The sequence below is a fragment of the Lytechinus variegatus genome, chromosome 4 (genome assembly GCF_018143015.1).
Source record: "Lytechinus variegatus isolate NC3 chromosome 4, Lvar_3.0, whole genome shotgun sequence".
Taxonomy (NCBI): Eukaryota; Metazoa; Echinodermata; class Echinoidea; order Temnopleuroida; family Toxopneustidae; genus Lytechinus; species Lytechinus variegatus.
Genome location: NC_054743.1, coordinates 20,631,874 through 20,653,689, shown reverse-complemented (window position 1 = coordinate 20,653,689; position 21,816 = coordinate 20,631,874). Strand labels below are relative to the sequence as shown.

The 21,816-nt window shown below is 37.0% G+C and overlaps 1 protein-coding gene across 1 annotated transcript; it reads left to right on the top strand.

The window, feature by feature from the left end:
• Positions 1–13,988: 13,988 nt before the first annotated feature.
• On the top strand, positions 13,989–21,614 carry LOC121413590 (organic solute transporter subunit alpha-like). The gene is made up of 7 exons (XM_041606463.1): positions 13,989–14,728; positions 15,976–16,136; positions 17,855–17,928; positions 18,599–18,757; positions 19,287–19,398; positions 20,018–20,270; positions 20,942–21,614. Exons 1-7 carry the CDS (start codon positions 14,593–14,595, stop codon positions 21,202–21,204), a joined length of 1,158 nt encoding a protein of 385 aa, XP_041462397.1. The 5' UTR covers positions 13,989–14,592; the 3' UTR covers positions 21,205–21,614.
• Positions 21,615–21,816: the final 202 nt, after the last annotated feature.

Sequence of the window (21,816 nt, the reverse complement as noted above, 5' to 3'; positions counted from 1 at the left end):
AAAGGGATAGAGCCTCGTCGATCTGGCGCTGCACGGTGGCTGCCGGGCCCACGATCAATTGGGCAAAGCAAATTTTCGGAGCATTTCATTTCATGTCTATTTCGAACAATAAATTATGGATTTTCATTATTTTCATTTTCATTTCCTAAAGGGTTCGTAACGATCCATTACGAATCAACATTATTCGGAGACAAATGGAAGGTTCACATTCATCGTGTAAGTACAAAATGCTATTTGTTTTCGTCAATTTTTCCAGGATTCCGACTCTTTTTTTTTCTTTTTTTAAGGATTCCGAATTCAAAAGGGGAGGATTATCTTCTGTTTAAACCTGTGAAACAAAGAAAGAAACGATATTTTCATGGTTATACATGACTCAGAATTCGTCACCGTTGTCTTCGGTTCATGATAGTTTTGTTAAATCATTCATCTATATCATTTACCAATTTAATCTAGATTGTGTCGAGAAGAGTGCAAGGTTTTCATGAGTAAATAAACAAAATATAAAGATCAAGTTTCCCGAAATGAAAATGTCTATATTTTCAACAAGTCTCGAACGAAATATTTGGTAAAATTAATTCTGCGTTCCAATGGGCGTAATGTGCCAAAATGTCAAGGGGCAGACATGCTGTATATGGGGGCAAGATTTCTAAAAGCTGCGAGCAAAGCGAGCGAAAAAAAACATTTTTTATACAAACATCTTATATTGAGATTGACTTTGGCACATTATTCAGAAAATGGTGTCATATCTTTTCATTTTACCTTTCCTTTTTTCGATCTTTTCTATTTCTTTTTTTCTCTTTTTCGTGAAACTCTTTTTAGGGTGAATGGTCCCAAGCCCCCCCCCCCAGCAGTGTGCCAGTGCTGCGTTCGACAAACATCTGGAAAATAAAAATTTATCTCGTTTTAATTAATGTTCTTTGTTCATGAAGGAAAAAAGGGCAAGTAGGAAGGAAAGGGATAAAGGAGATGGATATATAAGTAAACAGCATACTTATATACATTTAATGCTTTTATAAAAAGTGGAAAACGGATTTGATTAATACGATTGTCTATTGTACTTGTTTATAATAAACTTTCTACAAGAAAGGGAATGGAGAGAATGTAAACGAAAAAGAAATTCAACGTTTGTCGGTATCGATATTCAATTCATTCAATTTCGTTTCCAAATCGTTACTAATCCCCCAAATGAGCTTACATGTCTCTCCATATTTTATTTGAGGGAATTATTAGGATACTAATTTTAAAGATAATCTTTGAAAATTGAGTTAACCATTTCAAGGAATATAATTACACTGTGATAAATATTCATGATATTCAAGCGACCACATGTTAGCGAGCGTGTGCGTGTGTGGAGGTGTATAGGTGTGTGCGTGCGTGTGGCGATGAAAGAGGGAGCACATCATTCATACTCGGCATCATACATACTCCAGTTGTCATGATTGTATGGATGATGATGATGATGATGTAGAGGATGAATAATGATAATAATAGCCAATTTTTATAAAGCGCTTAATTTTCCCAGAATGGCTCAAAGCGCGTTACAGCATTTTATTACCCCGGTCATTTGATTCATTTCAATCCCGCACGAAAAGTGCACAATTTCCACTCCCTGGGGAGCATTCCTTGCATTCATCGCAGCCTCATTATGGCGCTGGCAAAATCAAACATACAATATCTTTCGCATCCTACCGGGTACTCATTTAGCACCTGGGTCGAGAGTGGCAAAGTGTGGATTAACGCCTTGCCAAAGGACGCTAGACCGTGGTGAATGATGAGGAGAAGGAGAAGGATGATGATGATGACAATTAAGGTGATGGTATTGATGGTGGTAGTGCTGATGATGGTGATAATGATGATGATACGGATGATGATAATGATGATAACGATATTTTGATATTAAGGTGATGGTATTGATGGTGGTAGTGATGATGATGATGATTAAGGTGATGGTATTGATGGTGGTAGTGATGATGATGACGATTAAGGTGATGGTAGTAGTGATTATGGTGAAGAAGCTCAAACTATGGCGGGGGAGGGATGAAGAGGAAAAGAATAAGAGAAGGGTAGGAGGAAAAGAGGAAGAAGAGAAAGCAGAATTCAAAAGGAGAACGGGGATGAGAAGAAGAAAAAGCAGAAGAAGAAGAAGAAAAGTTGAAAAAGAACGAAGAATAAAAAGAAAAGTAATGAAAAGAAATTGAAGAGAAGAAGAGAATGAATAGAAAGGATTTTATACAAGGAATAAAAATACGATGACAGATACGGATCTTTGAGGACTGAGAAAACATCTATCGCGATAGAATATTGTCGGCTACCCATCCCGCCATTCATATCAGGTAAATATTTGCAGCCCCTTCAACATGGTTAATGTACTCCTATCGCCGATCGGTATTTTTAGGCGCCCGTGATAACGCGTATTCAATATCTTGTCCAAATAACGTACATAATTATTATTCATGACCAAGATGATGTCTTTAAAGGGAACACTACATGTGTAAGATCATCTTTAATAATTGTACAAATTTTTAGGTGAAAGGGTGATCAAAATAAGATCTGATTGTGGCAAATGAACATGATGAAAGTAAGCGATATTTAGCGCTAAATATCGTTCATCTTGAAATGAATAGAAAAGAGGTACATCAAACACCATGTTCCAAATTTCGAAAAAAAGTTTAGACATTATTTTTTCTACTTGTTATATGAATTATTATTGTTGTGATACATATACGTGCAATTCAAGAGAGCCTGTATTTGAAATGTCTATAGTCTCCGCATATTTAAACATCGTACGCAAAGTACGAGTAACCCCTTATAATCGGTGCTGCATTTCTAATACCTTCCCATTTGGAAGCGACAAATCGAATTTCCAATGTTAAAGCAAAATTCAATTATCTGTCTTCTCACCCCACAGCCTTGCTCACCAATGTATTTTCCATTTCATTCCTATTCGATATTTCTGAAGCACATTTTTTATGCGGTGAGACATTCGAGCAGAAGTAATTATTGGTTTAATATTCTAATGATAATCATGTCAACTTTCACTAGACATCTATGTTATGAATGATAAAAATATAGGCGTACATAATCGTGACTATATGGTTATTTGATATGGAGCTGAGAGGGGGGGGGGGCTTAATAATATATTTTGCTTTGTTACTTTCCGAATAATATTCTGTACTTTCTGAATATTCATTAACATATCCAGTGTATGCCTATATTTTCATTATTTTTTCCCTCACCGTGCCCATTCCGTATGTCAAGAACCTTGCCTGAGAGTGAGTGTGTGGGAGAGGGTTCCTTTCATAAATACAATGTCTGTCAATTCAGATGTTTTTAAATAAAGAAAAACCGATTTTATATATACATATAAATAATTTATTCCCCTAAAAACAAATTGCGTCTATATGGTCAAAAATCATGAATACATCAACATGTACCCCATAATTTTTCACCCCCCTCGAAAAAACGACCATTCTGATTATGAGCTTTACACTGTAATCCCATGTACTTATTTTGTTAATGGGATTGGAAATACATTACATAAAATAAAAATGATTAATTGCGATTTTCATGTTTATGCCTATAATAGAACAGCCTTCAAAATAATTGCATCATCACTCAGTATAGCCAAATTTGCATTCTGACGCTGTTACATGTAGTTACGTGGAATCTAGTTGTAATAATTCTGTCAGTATTGTAAAAGGCTTTTCTTGTTGGCATAATATGCATTCTGTTTACGATTCAAAGTTCATATTACCAATGCATATTTTCTTAACCTAGGGCTACCTGAATGTATGTATGTAACCTGTATACTGAAAATACAATGGCTTTCATAAAGCGCAAGCTATGAAAATTGCTAAAAACATGTCAAGTATTGAATAAGACAGGGCGACATTCCTTTAAAAAAAAATCATTGAGTTCTCTTCTATTTCTATTTTCAACAAACATTCATGACAATAATAATACTCTCGAATCGATAGATTTGTTTATATTTTGTTTCATTTGAGTTCGTTTATCAAGAAGACACTTACTTAGCACAAATATTTTTTTAAAAATATTTACAAATATTTAACAAATATTTTACAAATATTATTACAGACCTATAACGATAAAGTCAGTAACGATACTCTAATTATTATGATTTATAAGAATTGGTAAAAATTGACATGTTATGTAAGGGCTCATTTTATTGTACAAAGGCCTATGTGAAAATTCCATCTCATATAGAGGTTTACTTTTTCAGTTTGCATGTTAAGTAAAACCTCATTTATACAAATCAAAGTTGAACGTAAATGTTATTTTCAAAATGTGACGATGTTAGATTTCATTATGCAATTCGAATTAACATTATATTAAAGAGAAATCCTTAATCCTATTAACATATACTCACCAATATGTCTTGTCTGTTATTTTCCTTTTCCACCAAACTGTAAGGCTTCCAATTAACACTGTTCAGTCTTATAAGTACCTGCGTCCACGTAAATACATGGTGTAGTAATTAGGCAAAGTTTACAAAGCAAAAGAAGCAAACTAGGGTCGTAAAGGTCCCCGATGAAGATTGGTATTTCTTGGACTTTGTCCTACTCCAACCTGAACGAGATAAACTTTAATCATGTAGATGGCGATGTCTATACGTCGTCCGAAAAGCAAGCCTTGGAGAAGAATAATAGTTAATTTACCTAACTGTCAGCACGTGTCACTGACGAGCATATTCAGTTCAAATTTCGAACAATATCTAACCATCGATTGAAAAATGTAAATGGTAAATGAAAGGGTCGTGCGGAAATAAGGTGTCGGGATAAATGCGCGCGCCGGGCATTTATAAACGAACGCCCGACGAACCATCAACGGGAGTTTATTACAAAGTAAACATTGTCATGATTCTCATATTTTTCTTTTGGAATGAATTTCAATACAATCGAATGTTTGAAGAATAATTTCATATTTAACCTCCCACATACACATTCATTAGAATATCAGTTAATTGATCATATTAAACATGCTGAAGGAGAAATCCACTCGGATTCAACTTGGTTTTGACAGATTGTTTTAAATTGAGCACCTCCTGGTGGGTGTTTCATAAAGCTGTCCGTAAGTTAAGAGCGACTTTAAGAACGACTGGTGATCCTTTCTTGTGGAAGATGACACAATCATGGGCGATGGTCAAGTGCGTAAGAAAGGTTTACCAGTCGTTATTAAAGTCGCTCTTAACTTGCGAGCAGCTTTATGAAACGCCCCCTGGTTTTTTTTTTTTTTTGGGGGGGGTAACATGAGGATATAAATAATATATTTTTCAAATTTCATTACTTTTTTTCAAATACGATTCGCCCCTAAATAGTGGTCAATCGAACACTGGACTGAAATAAAAGTCATTTTATACTATAAGTAAATCTTCAAGATTTTATTCTTATATTACCAGAGTTGACTGCTATCCATAGCCGAATTAATTTATTTTGAATCCTTGTATTTAGAGTGTATTGTGAGATAAAAGAAAATCAACTGCTTGCTGTTTTTTTTTAACAAATCATCAACGAAAAGTGTGCACGTTACCTTTGGCTTGGTCAACACAAGATGACTCATGAACTGGAAATAAGTACACGTAAATACACGTCATAATAAATGTCAGGTTCAAACATGAAATAAACTTTGCTCCCTTTTACATGAGATTATTCACACAATGGCATGATATTTCCAGCGCAGGGTATGGAGTGCTGCTGGTTGAGATGTACTATAGTGGTGATCGATGTGCGTAAGATTTTATTTGGCTTTTAACTTTATAATGTTCATGACAACACATCTGTAAACTTACAGGAATTGAGTATGAGTAACGGAACAAAACCATTTACGAGTATCAAGACCCATCTTTTGTAGATGCTAAATATAAAGTGATTCCAGCCCATATATTTTACACATGAGATAATCAGTGAATCTAATTTTTTTTAAAAGTCAGAATGATGAAGAACCAGATTTTTTTTCTATCATTGTGTGTTCATTTGGTGTATCATAAAAAGCTATACATATTTTTTTCCGGAACCATCTATACCATGATATTTTTTGGTTAATCTTGATTACAAATTAATGACGTGGAGATACCGGGGTGCATACACTAATCTTGCAAATTAGCAATCTACATGATCTAAGTTAAAATTAGGAACGAAATGGAAATTTGGACAAAAATGTAGATATTATGTTTTTTATTATTATGAATTAATCACCACAAACGAGTCAATTGCAAATCATTTTATGACACAATACGATGGACTTTAATCTCTTCGTTTTTATTAAACAAAACTGGTCAAATTCGATTGATCAAAATGTCATTTTTTCATTCTCATAAGTTCGTTGATGGTTGACTTTGCAGTTGGATCATTTTTTTATTTTGACCTCAGATGGCGCTTTTCAGATATTGCTTGTATGTCCTCTTACCTGTTCATCATTTCACTCGATCCATCTCGCTCCCTCTCCTTAAAATTTGTCCCCCTCCAATGATATAGCATGCTGATGTACTCTTTGCTTTGATATTTTTCTTTTGAAAGGAACTAGAAAAAATCGGGCATAATAATGGAGTCACTTTTGTAAATAGTTTTAATCTTTAGTGGTAAAAGACAGGAACATTATTTTAAAAAATCCACCCATCCAGATCACGGAACGGGGGGGGGGGGGGTCACCTATCGATGAAATCACCAGAGCTGCTTGGTTTACCCGCTCAAATAAACGCGTGAATTTACAATGTTCTAAAAATTATAATTTCCTTTCATATTTCCACATGGATTTCTTTCTGAGTGAACTTATGTAAATCATCGAGGATCATTAGTTCACACGAAAATCCGAACTGATGGAGAAACCGATATCACAAATAAATGAAATCACTCAAAAATTTATATCATTTCCGTCATAAAATACACATTTTTTTTACTTAAACAAACATAAACAGGCGTATATATATATGACTCTTCTAATTTTTTTTTTTTTTCCTTTAATTCGGTCTGAAGTAGCAATACGATTCCAATATTAAGTGCCCCCATCTTCCATACAGTGGTGCAAAACTCTTTGCATCCCTTTGTCAGACTGAAAATAATGAAACAGAAGATTTCCATAGATAATTATTATCACGATGATGACATGTCTTTCAGACCGAGCAAACTTCCCTCCTTTATGACGTTGCCATGGTTACTATAAACTAAAATCACAAGGCCTATAAATATATATATATTTAAGATTGACGTATCACGGGATCACACATAGGGAAATGAGAAAACATGAAGTCAGCACTGAGAGAGAGAGAGAGGGGGGGGGGGAACGAGAGGAGGGAGAGAGACAGGGAGAATGGGAGAGAGGGAGGGGGAAGGGAGAGAGGATTAAAGAAATAATTAGTGGAGGGGCTAAATGGCAGAGGAGAGCGGATTGTCGACATTAATAATAATAATAGGCATTAATAGCGCCATTTATCTAGAAATATTCTATTCCGAGGCGCGTTGTTATTATTATATTTACCCATGCTTTAGCTCGAGCTGCCTTTCAGCCGCGCTCATGCATTCAATGAATTAATCCTGCCGGGTACCCATTCACCTCACCTGGGTCGAGTGCACTGACAATGTGGATGAATTTCTTGCTGAAGGAAATTACGCCATGGCTGGGATTCGAACCCACGACCCTCTGTTTCAAAATCATAAGACTTATCCAAAGGATATGGGTAAAAAAAAAGAGAGATGGAAAAGTTTGACGTCATCATTTTCACTCATAACTTTCCCTTGGGAGATCGGGATGAGGGGGGGGGGTATAGGAGCCTGTTGAGACGGAAGGGAGGTGTATTATCCAGGATGCACAAAGGAGACTGAAACGCATAGCATATCATTGTACACTCCACATCCCTTATTGATAATATCCCGTCGCCGACAATGATAGCCGATCCCGCCTAACCGTTTCTGTCATATTTTTACCCATAATCACTCGTCAGCCAAGGAGAAGAGATATAATCCAATTTTAGACGTTCTCTTTTACGGTTATATTAAACATTTCCAATGACCCGTTCACCCTCTGTAAACCGTGTCACTTCGCTGAAGATGATATGACACTAGTATTGGCATCGTTGAGATAAGAATATTACGGTCGCCCCCAATTTCATTCTAGCAAACCAAAAACATCTCTAAACACTCGAATTATATTCAGACTCGAAGGAAGTAATAATAAGGGATAAGGTACTTGTTTTCGAAAATACGCACACACATGCGGCAGCATGTAATCGGCGATACTCTTTACACAATATCTTCTTTCTAACTTGTATTTGAATAAAGACTTTGACTGCCATACTTTGTCTAATGTCTATTATTTTGTCTTCCTTCAGCAAATATTGACAAGAGCCCGCTCCCTGTGAATGAAATTTAAGTGCATTAGAGAGGACCGCCGATCTTGACACAGGTCTTATACAGAATAAAACGCTCAACAGATCCGTTCACGAAGTGCACGTCAAGAAGTCTTCACAGAGTACTCCGTATGTACTTTTTGCTCACAGAAATTATTCTGGTCAGTTGTTTTATACTCACGTGGAGAATAGAGCTTTGAAAGGCATTTTGTCATTGTCATAATTCATATCTGACATTTCTGTAAAAATAGCGAGATGAACTTTGATGTTGCATTTTGAGGAGAGTTGTAGTAAAGGAAGTTGTTTTAATGTCAAGGCATCCGCATACACCATCAACAGGAGAAAGTAGGGAACCTAAGAGGAAGCTTTGAAAACTGTTCGGGACTATAGGATGGCTGTAGAATGTCAACATTGTGTATCTCATGGTAAGTGTATACAATAAGATGTTGGACAATCTACTACAGTTTTGCTCAAAGTGAATATATTTAGATATTATAATTTATCGACTCATAATGTGAAATGCATCGGTAAAATATCAATTATCTCAATGATTATCGATGCACATAATATAATAAAGATATCTATCATGTATAAGTCATACAACCGGCTGAACATGAATGTCGTCTTTTAATGATTGGCGTTAGATAGGTACGCGATGAGAGTCCTACTGCTTTGTTGTCTTAAATTGGTTATTCTGGATGGTACAACTATCAGAAGGATCCAGGCCATGTACGTTACTATCTAGCCCGAACGTCCAGAAGTCAAAATTTTCATTAAAGTTGCTGCTAATAATGCTTGAAATCGATGACGAAATCACTCTTAACCATTCAAGTGGCGCCAACAGTTTTTAATTTGTTGTGAGTGGTATGTTGAGGTTTATGAACAAGATACACTTACATGAGTTAACATGAAATGTTCCTATTCATTTTAATTTTCCCATGATACAAATTATGCCAAATATGATCACGATGCTTTGTATCGATGTTGGTAAGTTTTACACAAAACATTCGTTCAAAATAACGATTTAGATGAACAGATGAAAGCAACATAATGTGATCCATATTTCTACAGTAATACTACCTAGGTTGGCATATAACACATTGGAAAACTAAAACACAATGAAATAAAAGGATTTCAAAATGGGGTTTCTTTTGGGAGAAACTTCTTATTTCATCAAAACCAATAAACGAATTGCACTACTTTAATTCAAGCATAAAATACATAGGCCCTACTAGACAATAATTGCACCGCGTAAGTGCATGTGGCGTAGCCGGGAAAAGGATAGAAGGGGGGAGGGTGTCGGTATAAATTATTAATTGCCCATGGGTACGATGGAAGCTCGTAACTAGCCAATATTCTGCTTACTTATCGATTACTAAGTAAACCAATTTCATCAATTCTATTTAAGGGTTTCCTTTTTCTTTTCTGCACTTGCCCCAACCCCTCTCATAGTAGGCCTGTAAGTCGCTTGATAGTGATCATGAGTGATGTATTCATCAGTTGGTTGACTTTGAACATGTTTTACCTGCGAACGTGAATTCAATATGTTGATAACATGTGTAATTTGCAACGGGACAGTTAAAAAGCAAGTAAATTAGAAAGATTATTGTTTGATAATAACAAACCAATCTGCTTTGCATTGCTGATCACACTATAAACATGTTTGTTGAAACAACGATGAATAGGACTGAGGCTAAAGTCCATACATTTACCCAATTCATGACTAATGTAAGCTAATACGTAGTCTCCGAATGTTGGCAGTGGCTGATCCAGGGATCGGGGAGGGGGGGGGGCTTGTTCCTCTAAGGGGTAAATAAAATATTTCTTTAAAAAGTCAATAGGAAAGTGTGTTCTTTATTTTTTTGTGAATGGAGTGATGGCCTATTTCGAAAATTTGATGATATTTGAACCCCCACTTTTTTTGGGGGGGGGGCATTTTTTTACTTACAGCTACTCCTTAGCATGGCATTGATGGCTCAGATAGAAATGTGGGATAACCTTGAAATACATTTGAAAAATTATAATCGTTATAATGAATTTCAACTACCCTGTCAATAATCATGATCTTTGACTTACAATGAATCAAAATATGATGTCATAATAATGGCGATGAAACACAGCAAAAACTGTCATGGTGTTAACCGGTGTACATAGAGGACCACACCAGTTATTTTACACCGGTGTTAAATTGGTGGTGTTAGTTTTACACCTATAGGTGTTATTACAACACCTATGGTTGTTACATTTACACTCTTTGGTGTTATGTTCAATCTCTAGGGTGCTATTTTAACACCTCAGGGTGTGGTCCTCTATTAACACCAATTGGTGTCAGTTTTAACACCACAGTTTTTACAGTGAACAATTACATTTGATAACAGCATGGACCATGATACCAAAATCCCTTTGGGTAATTAAAAAAAAACTTCGTCATTGAACTTGGGCATGATAATTTTTTCTACTTTCATCATGTGATACACCAACTCCTTTCTACATTATATCGTCAATTATAATTGTCCTACCTGTCTACTACAGAGGCTGAGGCGGAGCAGCAAAAAGATTTGGGGCAGGGTGATGATGATGGCTTTATTTTCTTTCTAAATGAACCAAAATAGAGGTACGACAGGTAAATTACCGATCGATTTGGTCTACATCCGCGTTGTCTACTTTCCATTTGGTCTAACCCCACAGGATCTAATTCAAGTTCAGCTACGTTCATTTAACCATAACTTGCGACTTCTTCAGATCATTGGCGTACAGTTGGGAGAGGGGGCCTTGGGGCGCTTGCCCCCACTCAGATTTTTCACGACCCGGCAAGCAAAGAGAGAGAGAGAGAAAGAGAAGGGTGAAATATAAAATTTTCTGAATATCAAAATATCACACACAACTGGATTTTTGTAATAAAAATGCTGATTTTTTCTCTCTCGCTTCGCTCGCCTATCTAGCCCCTTAATTTTTTGGCTCATTACGCCACTGCTTATACTATCAGGAATTAGAAACATAACAACAATATGTAACGACTGATGGCTAATTGGACATTGAAGTTTGAACCTATCACCCCCCCCCCCCCCCCCCTCTCTCTCTCTTTCGCTCACTCTCCCCACCTCACGCCCTCAAGCATTCAACCATTCACGGCATTGGTTTTGATGAATGTCTGCTCGTATGTTTCGGCACCCATGTTCAGTGGGAGATCATTGACTCTGACGTTTGGTTTCTCTCAATCTACTTCATTTGAGAATGTGATATTTATGGATTACGGAATGTTGATTTGGTTTCAAAACCTTGGATAAAAATGCTACTGGATTTTTTTTCTTCATTTTTTATGATATCTATAAGTGTATCATAGATGTGATTGACGCGCTGATTCGACTGGATGAATAATATTTATGTTTGGATGGTAAGTATATACAGGGAGACATTATATACACGTAATTTTGGAGAGGCATAACTTTATTTAGAAACGTTTTCGTCATTTTTATGAAAGGTTGGCACAGGGATGTAAGGGATTGCTCATAATGTTTATATCACATAATATGCACACATTATGCACAATCACGAGAAGCAGAAGCAAAAAGAATAGAAAGAGGAAGGAGATGAAGGATAGTGAGGAGGAGGGGGACAAGTCAAGAAGAAGAAGAAGAAGAAGAGGCATAGTAAATTATTAAGAAAAAGATAATAAAAGAAGCAGAATGATAAGAGGACTGAGGAGGAGAAAGGAGAAGAGAGAGACCGAGGAAGATTTACAATCGAAAATTAGGTTTTAAAATTTCGGTGGGCGGGTGCGCCTTCTGTCAAAAGCTGCCTCTATGGGCCTACGACGATGAATAAGAGTTGATGGAAGGATAAAAGGAATATATTAAATAGAATGAAAAATGAATTAATGAAGATAAGCAAACGATGTTTTCTGTCGCATTAACATTATTCTACAATAAAAACGTTATATGTTTACATTCGTAATGTTTGATGTCGCCATCAATGAAAATCACTATACGGTAGACAGTGCTATCTCTATCCAAACTAATCCAAATCTAATCCTTGTGATTATAGATTATGGTCATTCAAACTCAAAACCCGTTGAAGATAAATAACGCTTTCGACCGTGCATGGGTTTCAGTCCTTCTTGAACTGTTTTCCCGTAAAATGTACACCACCACCATGAATAGTTCTCTAATGCTTTCTTACATTACAATGCTTTCTTACATTACATTACGAAACTGCAACAATGGTGTCAAAAGTCATTAATCTATTTCATGTGGTGTATAGCCATGATTTACCACTTAAAGTACTAGGTAGTGAGTTCGACCACTTCGGCCACAAAATGTTTTATTTATCTTAAAAACATTGATCAAACAATGGTCAGAGTAGTCTGACCAATGTATTGGCGAATGTCCAGTTCAACTCCACTCCATTATACGCATGGTTTAAACAATATCTGGAACGCAAAATAAAGACCTGATAGTTTCAGAAGGGGTTTCATTGCTGACTTTGCTGTCAGTTATGGCCCAGTGGATTAGTCTTCTGACTTTGTAACAGTTGGTCGTGGGTTCGAATCCCAGCCATGGCGTAATTTCCTTCAGCAAGAAATTTATCCACATTGTGCTGCACTCAACCCAGGTGAGGTGAATGGGTTTAGTGCAGCACAATGTGGATTAATTCCTTGAATGCAAGAGCGCTGAAAGGCAGCTCGAGCTAAAGCCGGGGTAATAATAATAATAACAATTAACGCACCTCGGAATAGAATATTTCTAGATATGAAGACAAATCGCAGCGAATACCCAAAATTATTCATCGTGCATGATTTTGCTGCTACTCGTGCGGAGTTGTCCATCGTGGGTATCTTATGAACTTGAGATTATGATAATTCTGCAATTAAGGTAACACTTTGAAATTGATTGATTGATGGATTGAAATTGATATCTACGAATCTTGTGACTAATCATTGCACAATAGATTGATTGGTCGGTGTATTTTTTTTACTGGGTCTCAAAACATGAAGTGAATTAAGTGTTCGCCCCAGTACAGTGTTAGAGTTGATGCCAGCCTTTGTGATATTCATCACGTCGTTTATATAAAACTACACTGTAAAACTGTGGTGTTAAAACTGACACCAATTGGTGTTAATAGAGGACCACACCCTGAGGTGTTAAAATAACACCCAAGAGATTGAACATAACACCAAAGAGTGTAAATATAACAACCATAGGTGTTGTAATAACACCTATAGGTGTAAAACTAACACCACCAATTTAACACCGGTGTAAAATAACTGGTGTGGTCCTCTATGTACACCGGTTAACACCACAGTTTTTGCTGTGTACCCTGACTAGTTTCCCGCCAGTTTCAATTACTTTAATATATACGTTTATTTTCTTTTATGATCTCTTATTCCAGATTCTACGCAAATGCAGTATAGGAACGAATGAACCGATATTAATCTATCCATGATGAATGGTTCTCCAGTGTGAACCCAAGTGTGAAGGAGAAGAAAGGAAGACCTGTGAAACCATGGAGGTCTTCAGCTGTGTTTCTTGAAACCTTCCCTGAAGAGAAACATTTTGGTGTAACGTGATCAGATCTCCATTGTCAAGTCACAAGTTATTGCAAAAGCTACTCGATTGCATAGTCCTTTATTTGGTTATTTATTCCGTTATTTTTTAAGAGGTGTATACAGGAAGAGGTAGCTGCAGAAAAGGATCAAAAAGTTGTGTTGCAAGGTTTTGTAACTTCATCCCATGTTATTTTCATGGGACATAAAAGAACGAACATCTTTACATTTTCAACTTGTTGGAGACAGCATAATAACAGCAGAATAATCTACGAATATAGTCTTTCTTTTTTCTGCAAGCGAGTGTTTTTTTAAACTACCTATATTTTTTCTTTGTGCAATCTGTGAAATATAATTCAAACAGAACACTGTAAAGATACATCATCCTTCTGATTTTAGTGATTGCAATTTGGAACACCGCCTGTACTGCAACGACTTATCCATTAGCAATGGACTCCGGAATGGACTTCGTATTGAACTATTCCAAGAAGTTACACGATGTGTTTCGTTTTGGATGAAACAGAATACTATTGTTAAAGTCCACAATACAATCGCCTCGTTGCCATCTTAGAACGTCAAATGAAAGAACCCTTCTCTCACTTTGAAACTGTATACTTTCGTATACCCAACGGATTCCCAAAACACAAATATCTAAATAATTCTATAAACTGTTGCCGAGATCAAATTGAAAATGGCGAATGAATCGTCGATACACGATGTTGGGTACTCGGAGTATGTCGATACGAACTGGACATCGAGCGACAACTCATCGACGGGATCGGGGAGTTGTTCGGTTGAGGTCAGCTCAGCGAGGGAAGAAATGGAAGGTAATTCCTTGTCATTTTGTTCGTTGTAACCGATTGGTATCATCATTGTTGGTACAAATTCTTGACCAATCTAAAAGTAGATATAATGATACAGGGGGGGGGGGCACGAAGAATGTTTTTAACTGGACGAAGTTGGATGAAATATTATACAGGTCAAGTGTTGCAATAACAGATTATTTTCGTTTTTATCGAATTTACTGCCGGGAGATTTTACTTCCCTAGTCATTCAAAATAAAATCACCCTTTATATACCCATGGAGCTATTACATATATACCCAATAAAAGTCGGTAAATACATCCTCTATATATTTCGAGGAAATATAGGGAAATACTACAAAATATACTTTGTTAATATTATGCAGCATTGCCCATGGATGTGTTTCCCAAACACATTCTAGCATTTTCCTGTACATCATAATGATACCTCCCAGCATTTACAAATTTATCCCAGAATTTGCCACCTTGGTGAGAAATACCCAAGTTTCCCAGGAAATTATCAACGCTGTTTGTAACATACATCGTACCATGGACGTAGGTCCATGATCGTACGTAACAAAAGGCTTCAGTTTTTATAGCATCTTCACAATAATATAACCCCTTTATTTTTCTTGGCATGGTGGCTTGCCTTATAATGTTATTCTTTCCTTAAAGTGGTCGAAATTCTTTCAAATCCGATTCAATCTTTAGACTTGTTATTGTTCCCTTTTAGCCCTTTTGTTCGTCGTAAGAAATGAAACCAATGCCCTTTAGATCCCCGTATATCGGCATTTTCGAGGTTTTTTCCGAATCTCGGCAAACTTCATTTCGCTTCGGATGTTTTTTTTTGTCTGTTGACCATTTAAATGGATTCGCTAATCCCCAAACCAGCCTTGCCCAATTATCACCACTCTCTCTTGATATGAAAAAGTATCGCCTCTTAGCACACTCGCGAGCTTGCTGATGTGAAAACTAAAATATGAAACTCGTCACTCTTATCATGATTTCGTCACCCTGAACTTCTTATAACAGGGACTTGAGATCGAATCAACTCCGCGTTGTTCATTAATTTTCTTCCGCATTTTTTTTTATTGTCCCGCACTCAACCCAGGTGAAGCAGCATGAATCCCTACGATTGCCCAATCATGCCGATTGGACGGTATAGAATCAAAAGTCATCGGCGAATAATCACGTTAGCTTATCATTAACCATGCGTAGTTCAATGACTATTATCTTACATTTTCATTCATTTTTCTTCCATCTTTAACCAGTTCTACGATCTGTTAGATGGGGTATCGCCGTACTTGTAACCCTCACTGTACTCTGTAGTGCTACTATCGGCATGTTTCTACACTCCTGGATGAAGATCAGAAGACATGTGCCTTACGGAAATAGAAGAATATTTCTCGTTCGTCTCTTTGGGCTTTTCCCGGTAAGATTTGACACTTGTACGAGAATCAAAGTGTTTATGCATCGAAAATGACATAAGACGGGGGCAGCAGAACAGTTTTGAAAGTGTTTTTAAGGGATGGGGGAGCTGAAAAAATTAAAAATAATTGTAAATTTCACGTTTTGTTCTCCCCCCCCCCCCTCCCTGACACGACCCCCGTTTCCACGCCGCTGTATAAATATCTGTACGCAAGCGGCTCGAGTAGGTATGCTACTAAAGTAATATCTCCAAAGCACGAAATTACCCTTTTAAGCCAGCACTTTGCGTTTGGTATTTTTTTTCAACCAACCTGTTACTGACTTTAATTGTCTTTCCTGACAGTGCAATAATTTCAGAAATGAACATAATGAGTGAGAGCTTTAGGCTACTACATGAGTATGGAAAAAAGCAATTATATTTACAACTTCATGTACTTGATTCATTGAGTAATGCCATGGTGTACCATTTAGAGCATGATATATCATCAAAGCCACTGACAACATTAACAAGTTCAAAGTCCTGACTAAATTCTTATCTAATACAACTACACGCAAGCGTGTTTGATATAGAGAATATCGCGGGATATGGTATATCTTTAATGATTAATACTGATTTTTCTTGAAATTGATTAGCAGGTCAATAAGGGTTGACGGAATATGCTGTGATAATCATCTACCTTACCAATAATATCCTCCTCCTTTTTTATATGAATATTAACGTGAATATCTCAACATTTTGAATAGTGGGAGATGGAAAAGATTCGTATCAACATGTGGCTAATGACTGTTTTCGACTTAATTTAAATCCTCCTCCATTGTACATCAGTGTTTGTATCTTAACTGGCCACATAAATGACATGGCACTTTCGTACACATAACTGTATTGAATGAATATGGACATTTTTATTGTACTCACCATACTGCAGTTTGATAATAATTGGATATACAGTAAATAATAAAAGAGGATGAGTATGAGAAGAAGAAGAAGAAGAAGGAGAAGAAGAAAACGAAAAGAAGAAGAAGAAACAGAAGAAGAAGAAGGAGGAGGAGGAGAAGAAGAGTACAATGGGAAGAGGGACAAGAATAGAAAGCGAACGGAACGAAGTATATCAAAACAGAGAGATAAAAGGAACAAAATTTAGGAAATAAAGAAACTTTGAAAGACGGAGAAGAAAACTATATAACTCCATTCAAATTTCGAATTTAACTCTTCGCAGCAGCGGAATTTCTCATATCGTTGATATAAGAATGAAGAATGAACCCCCACTGGCCTACTCTATTAAAAGCACTGAAGTAAAACATTGCAGGTGTAGTTCTAAATTTGTTGCTTTCTCGATGGATGATATAGATTATCGAATTATCTGTACTCAAAAATTCCAAGGGGTAGTTTATTGGTATCATCTTGAATGAACTTATCGAACTCGTATAAAAGATATAATTATGTCATTTCTTGTAATTATCATTTTAAAAATCGTTAGGACATATACATTGCCGCTTAGCTGTTTGCTCGAGTGTGCTCACTGACTTGGAAGATTAAAACGATTTCTCATTTCAAAAATTCTGAATTGTCCCCTAGCAGCAATGAATGTTAACAGAATTTGAAAACCACTTAATAAGTCATATAAATCAAATTTGGAGCAATTGTCATAAAATGTCACATATCTTATTTCCCCTTTTTGCCTCTTCTCTATCTATCGTTCTCTGCATTCTTTTCTCATAAAGGTCTTTTCAGGAACATCTTTAGCTGGATTTTATGTCCCCAAGGCATCGCTTATTGCAAACTGGGGAGCAAGTTTGTAAGTACATGATTTCAATAAATTTTTTTTCTTTCAAAATCCCCCGAACATGGCGAAAGTTTATTTTAATAAGCTGATAGTACGAGAAGATGGCATATTTTAATACGTTTGTCTAATGTTTTTGGTGTTTCATTTTCAATTGTCCCTTTAAAGACATAACACCATGGAGCTAGCATTAACCTCTTCTGTTAATCTGCAACGGTGTGCATACGGAAATCGAGGTTATTTGTTTCGCTTCATTAATGTTGTCTGTGGGGTTCAAGTTGATATTTATAAATAGAGTTTAGACGAATGCATTTTTGCCAGCAATAGCCCTTTGCCTTGACTGGAAATATCTATACTGAATAAACTGAAACATATACAAAAAGTATTTAAATATACTTTCATGTCTGACCCCCCTCCCACTAATATACCATCGCCGCCGCCAACGACCACTATTCATCAACTGATCTTGTTAGCCTTTCGACTATATTAACCAGCACGGCTCCACCTTCACTACACTTAGCCTACTGATATTACTACAACTGCCACTATAACGACGACCTGCACAACCTGCACGACCACGACGACCACCATCACCTGCACCGCCGCCACCAACACAACTAACCACCACCACCACCACCACCAAAATATCTTATTTTGTCTACTCTTGTCTCATTTGTATTCACAGATATCTTTCGACGACGCTTTATACGTTCGTTCTCCTGATCGTTGACTACTACGGTGGTGTTGAGCCAATGGAGCATCACATTGAAGGTGTCAAAGTATCCCTCTCAGCCCCACCCCTCACATGCTGCTGTCCATGCTTGCCAAAGATTAATTTCACCATGTAAGTTAGCTGTCCAAAGAGATTGACAATTTCTTTCACTTTTTTTAATTCAATTTAAACAAGCAAACAAATTATCCAAGAATCATTCACACTTTTACATGTATAAATAAATTTATATTTTCCTGTATTTGTCATATTTAGCTATGCCAAGCCTATGCATCCCCAAAATACAAATTCTAATTACAATTCGATTTTACTTCAACCAAGAAAGTGTAATCGAAACAACTGTAAATTTTCAATCAATAATATAAATGAACATTAACATGTTAATTATAAAGAAATTTACAATCAGAATACATGTATTTTAGGTACATTATTTATAATACATACGACAATAAAGTCGTATATTCATTATGCGGAATGACCAAACAGCAATCCTCGATGTACAAAAAAAACAACCTCTTTTCATATAAACGATGCACCGACTCATTGTTTTTAATGATTAAATTTTTAATATGAAGAGTATACAGTATCAATTATGTCGTATATAATCATATTAAAGTGTATTTGGGGTTCGAATCTGATACAGGACGAACTTTCATCGATTAAGACGACTAGTCTTACAGACCGCTTACATCAGACCTCTTTGTGTATTCATCGGTGCTGTGCTGTGGGCAGACGGTATCTATAAACCATCCATAGTAAGTACAACCGGGAGCGGTACGGTGCTGGGGGTAAAGGCGATCACCCCCTATTCCATGTTGTAAAAAAAATAAGATACAAAGAGTGAATAGAAAATGAAAAAAATTGGCAAGAAAAAGAACGGAGAGAATAAAAATAATTTTTTGTTCGTTTAACTCAGTCTGTATCCTATTATTTCAAATTATTGTTAAAAATAAAATGATTCCCGTGTCGAAATACCCCTGGCGCCGCCTCAGATTGAGATGAATGGCCCTATGAATTCCCACAAAGCACACTATAATACTAGTAATGAATTTTAAAAATAAATGTCTGTCACTTGCTTTGAAAATAAACCCTATGCCCGTTTCTGCTACAATTACAATACCGTAAAGAACATTTTGCATATCTTTGAAGAAATGATACAAATATTGTTGGAAAAGGATAGAAGTATTTTGACCTGAAAACAGCAGGCTATTTCGTCTATCTGTCTATAGCCCTTCCATTACATTATGCCGCTTAATCGGCTTCACTTATATCTGTTCCCTATTTTTGCCCCTTACCCTCTCCCTCCACCTTCTTTTCCGGGTTTTTTCCTGCCTCCCCCCTCTATATCTCCAATCCTCCATCCTCCCCATCCAGATCGAGGCCGACTCGGCCTTCGTCTACCTCAGCAGTATCAGTCTCGTATCGTCCCTGGTCGCTGTCTACGGCCTCTCCGTCATCTACAACGCCACTCACACCACACTCCAGCACTTCATGATCTCCATCAAGTTTACAACCATCAAGAGCGTGCTCATCATTACCAACGGTCAGAACCTCCTCATCGCCATCCTCATCGCTACTGATGTCATCCCGTGCGTGGGACCCCTCGACTCGGCCGTCAGGGGAGAACGTAAGTTGATGATGTTTATCGGTAGTAAAGAGCTTTCGCAATCGCGACGCAGAGCGAAATTAAGAACATATGTATTCAAAATGCCCGTCCAATGACAATGAACAGCTGAGAGGTCTTTGTCGCTAATTGGTTAACTGGAAGAGCAATTTCGGCCTACGTTTCGGAGCTGACAAAATATTGCAAATACATGCATACTGCTTGTTCAGAGTCCAGGACGAAATTGCTGATTTGATTCAACAATTTTCGACAAAGACTCCTTGGTTGGTCATTGTCATGAAGTTAATTTCGTTTGCTATGTCCTTGAAAGCGTTATGCGTTGCGCTGTGAAAACCCCCTATTATCGCTACATAATTTATATTTAAGTCACCAATGGGCTTCATTAATCAGATATGAAGAGATGGGGGGCGACCGACTGTGCCAGTGATTTTTAGAATAGCGAAAAGTATATTCTCCCATGTATTGTATTGATAATAATGTCGATATAAAGAGGTTTGATAGGGATCTCTTTTTCCCCTGTCACTTGATGTCCCTTTATTTCACTATTTCACTATTACAGTCCAATTCCACGCGTATGTCCCCAAAATTCTTTGTACACAAATCATCTTTCCTACTTTCTCTTCTAATCACAAAACCAACTTTTCAGTCGAACTTCATCTTCTCTTTTAACACAGTTCTCTACAACATGCTCGTGGTGTTCGAGATGTTCCTCTTGACATTCAGCTTTAAACTCTACTACTGGCGATGGATGGTCAAACACGAGTACGGTCACCGGTTCGCATCGGCATCGGTCGGCGACTTCGCTGACCTCGGTGAAAACGCTCCCATGAACATCACCCATGACCGCATAAACGACCTCCAGGAAAAATCGAGCGCCAACGGGTCCCTGTCAAATATCTCGAAGACGGGTTCGTTTAAGAGCGAGACCGTAGTTTGATCGAGTGGAGTCTATTGGACACGATCGGATTTGCCTGCGATTGGTTTGCGACTGATATACGATTGAGTGACGATTGAATCAAACGACGGTAACGAGTCTCGTTCATGACCTCGCGATATAACAAAAATTTGACATGCGAGGTGTTAACATCATGCCAATACTATTGTCTGATTGGCTGGAAGTTGGATTGAGCCTACGACCCAAGGGATCATGGCAATCCTTTAATTGACATATTTGGCATGAACTGATGAAGATGCTTTCAATTGCCCTCTCAAGTCACGTCTTACAACTGGTCTAAAACAATTTTATATAAACCTTATTTCTTATTTTTATCGTATCGTAAACAGGTAGGTTACATTTTTTGCAGGTTTTTACCTTATAAACCTGTCCCATCCGTACACATTCGTAATTCCGAAGCTTCGTTATTCCGAAAGGTTCGGATATTCCGAAGGTTCGTTAATCCGAAAGCGTAATAAGTTTCGTTGTTCCCTAAGTTCGTTAATCCGAAAACGAAATAAGGTTCGTTGTTCCGAAGGTTCGTTTATCCGAAAACGAACCTTCGGAATTACGAACCTCATTTCGTTTTCGGACTAACGAACCTTCGGAATTACG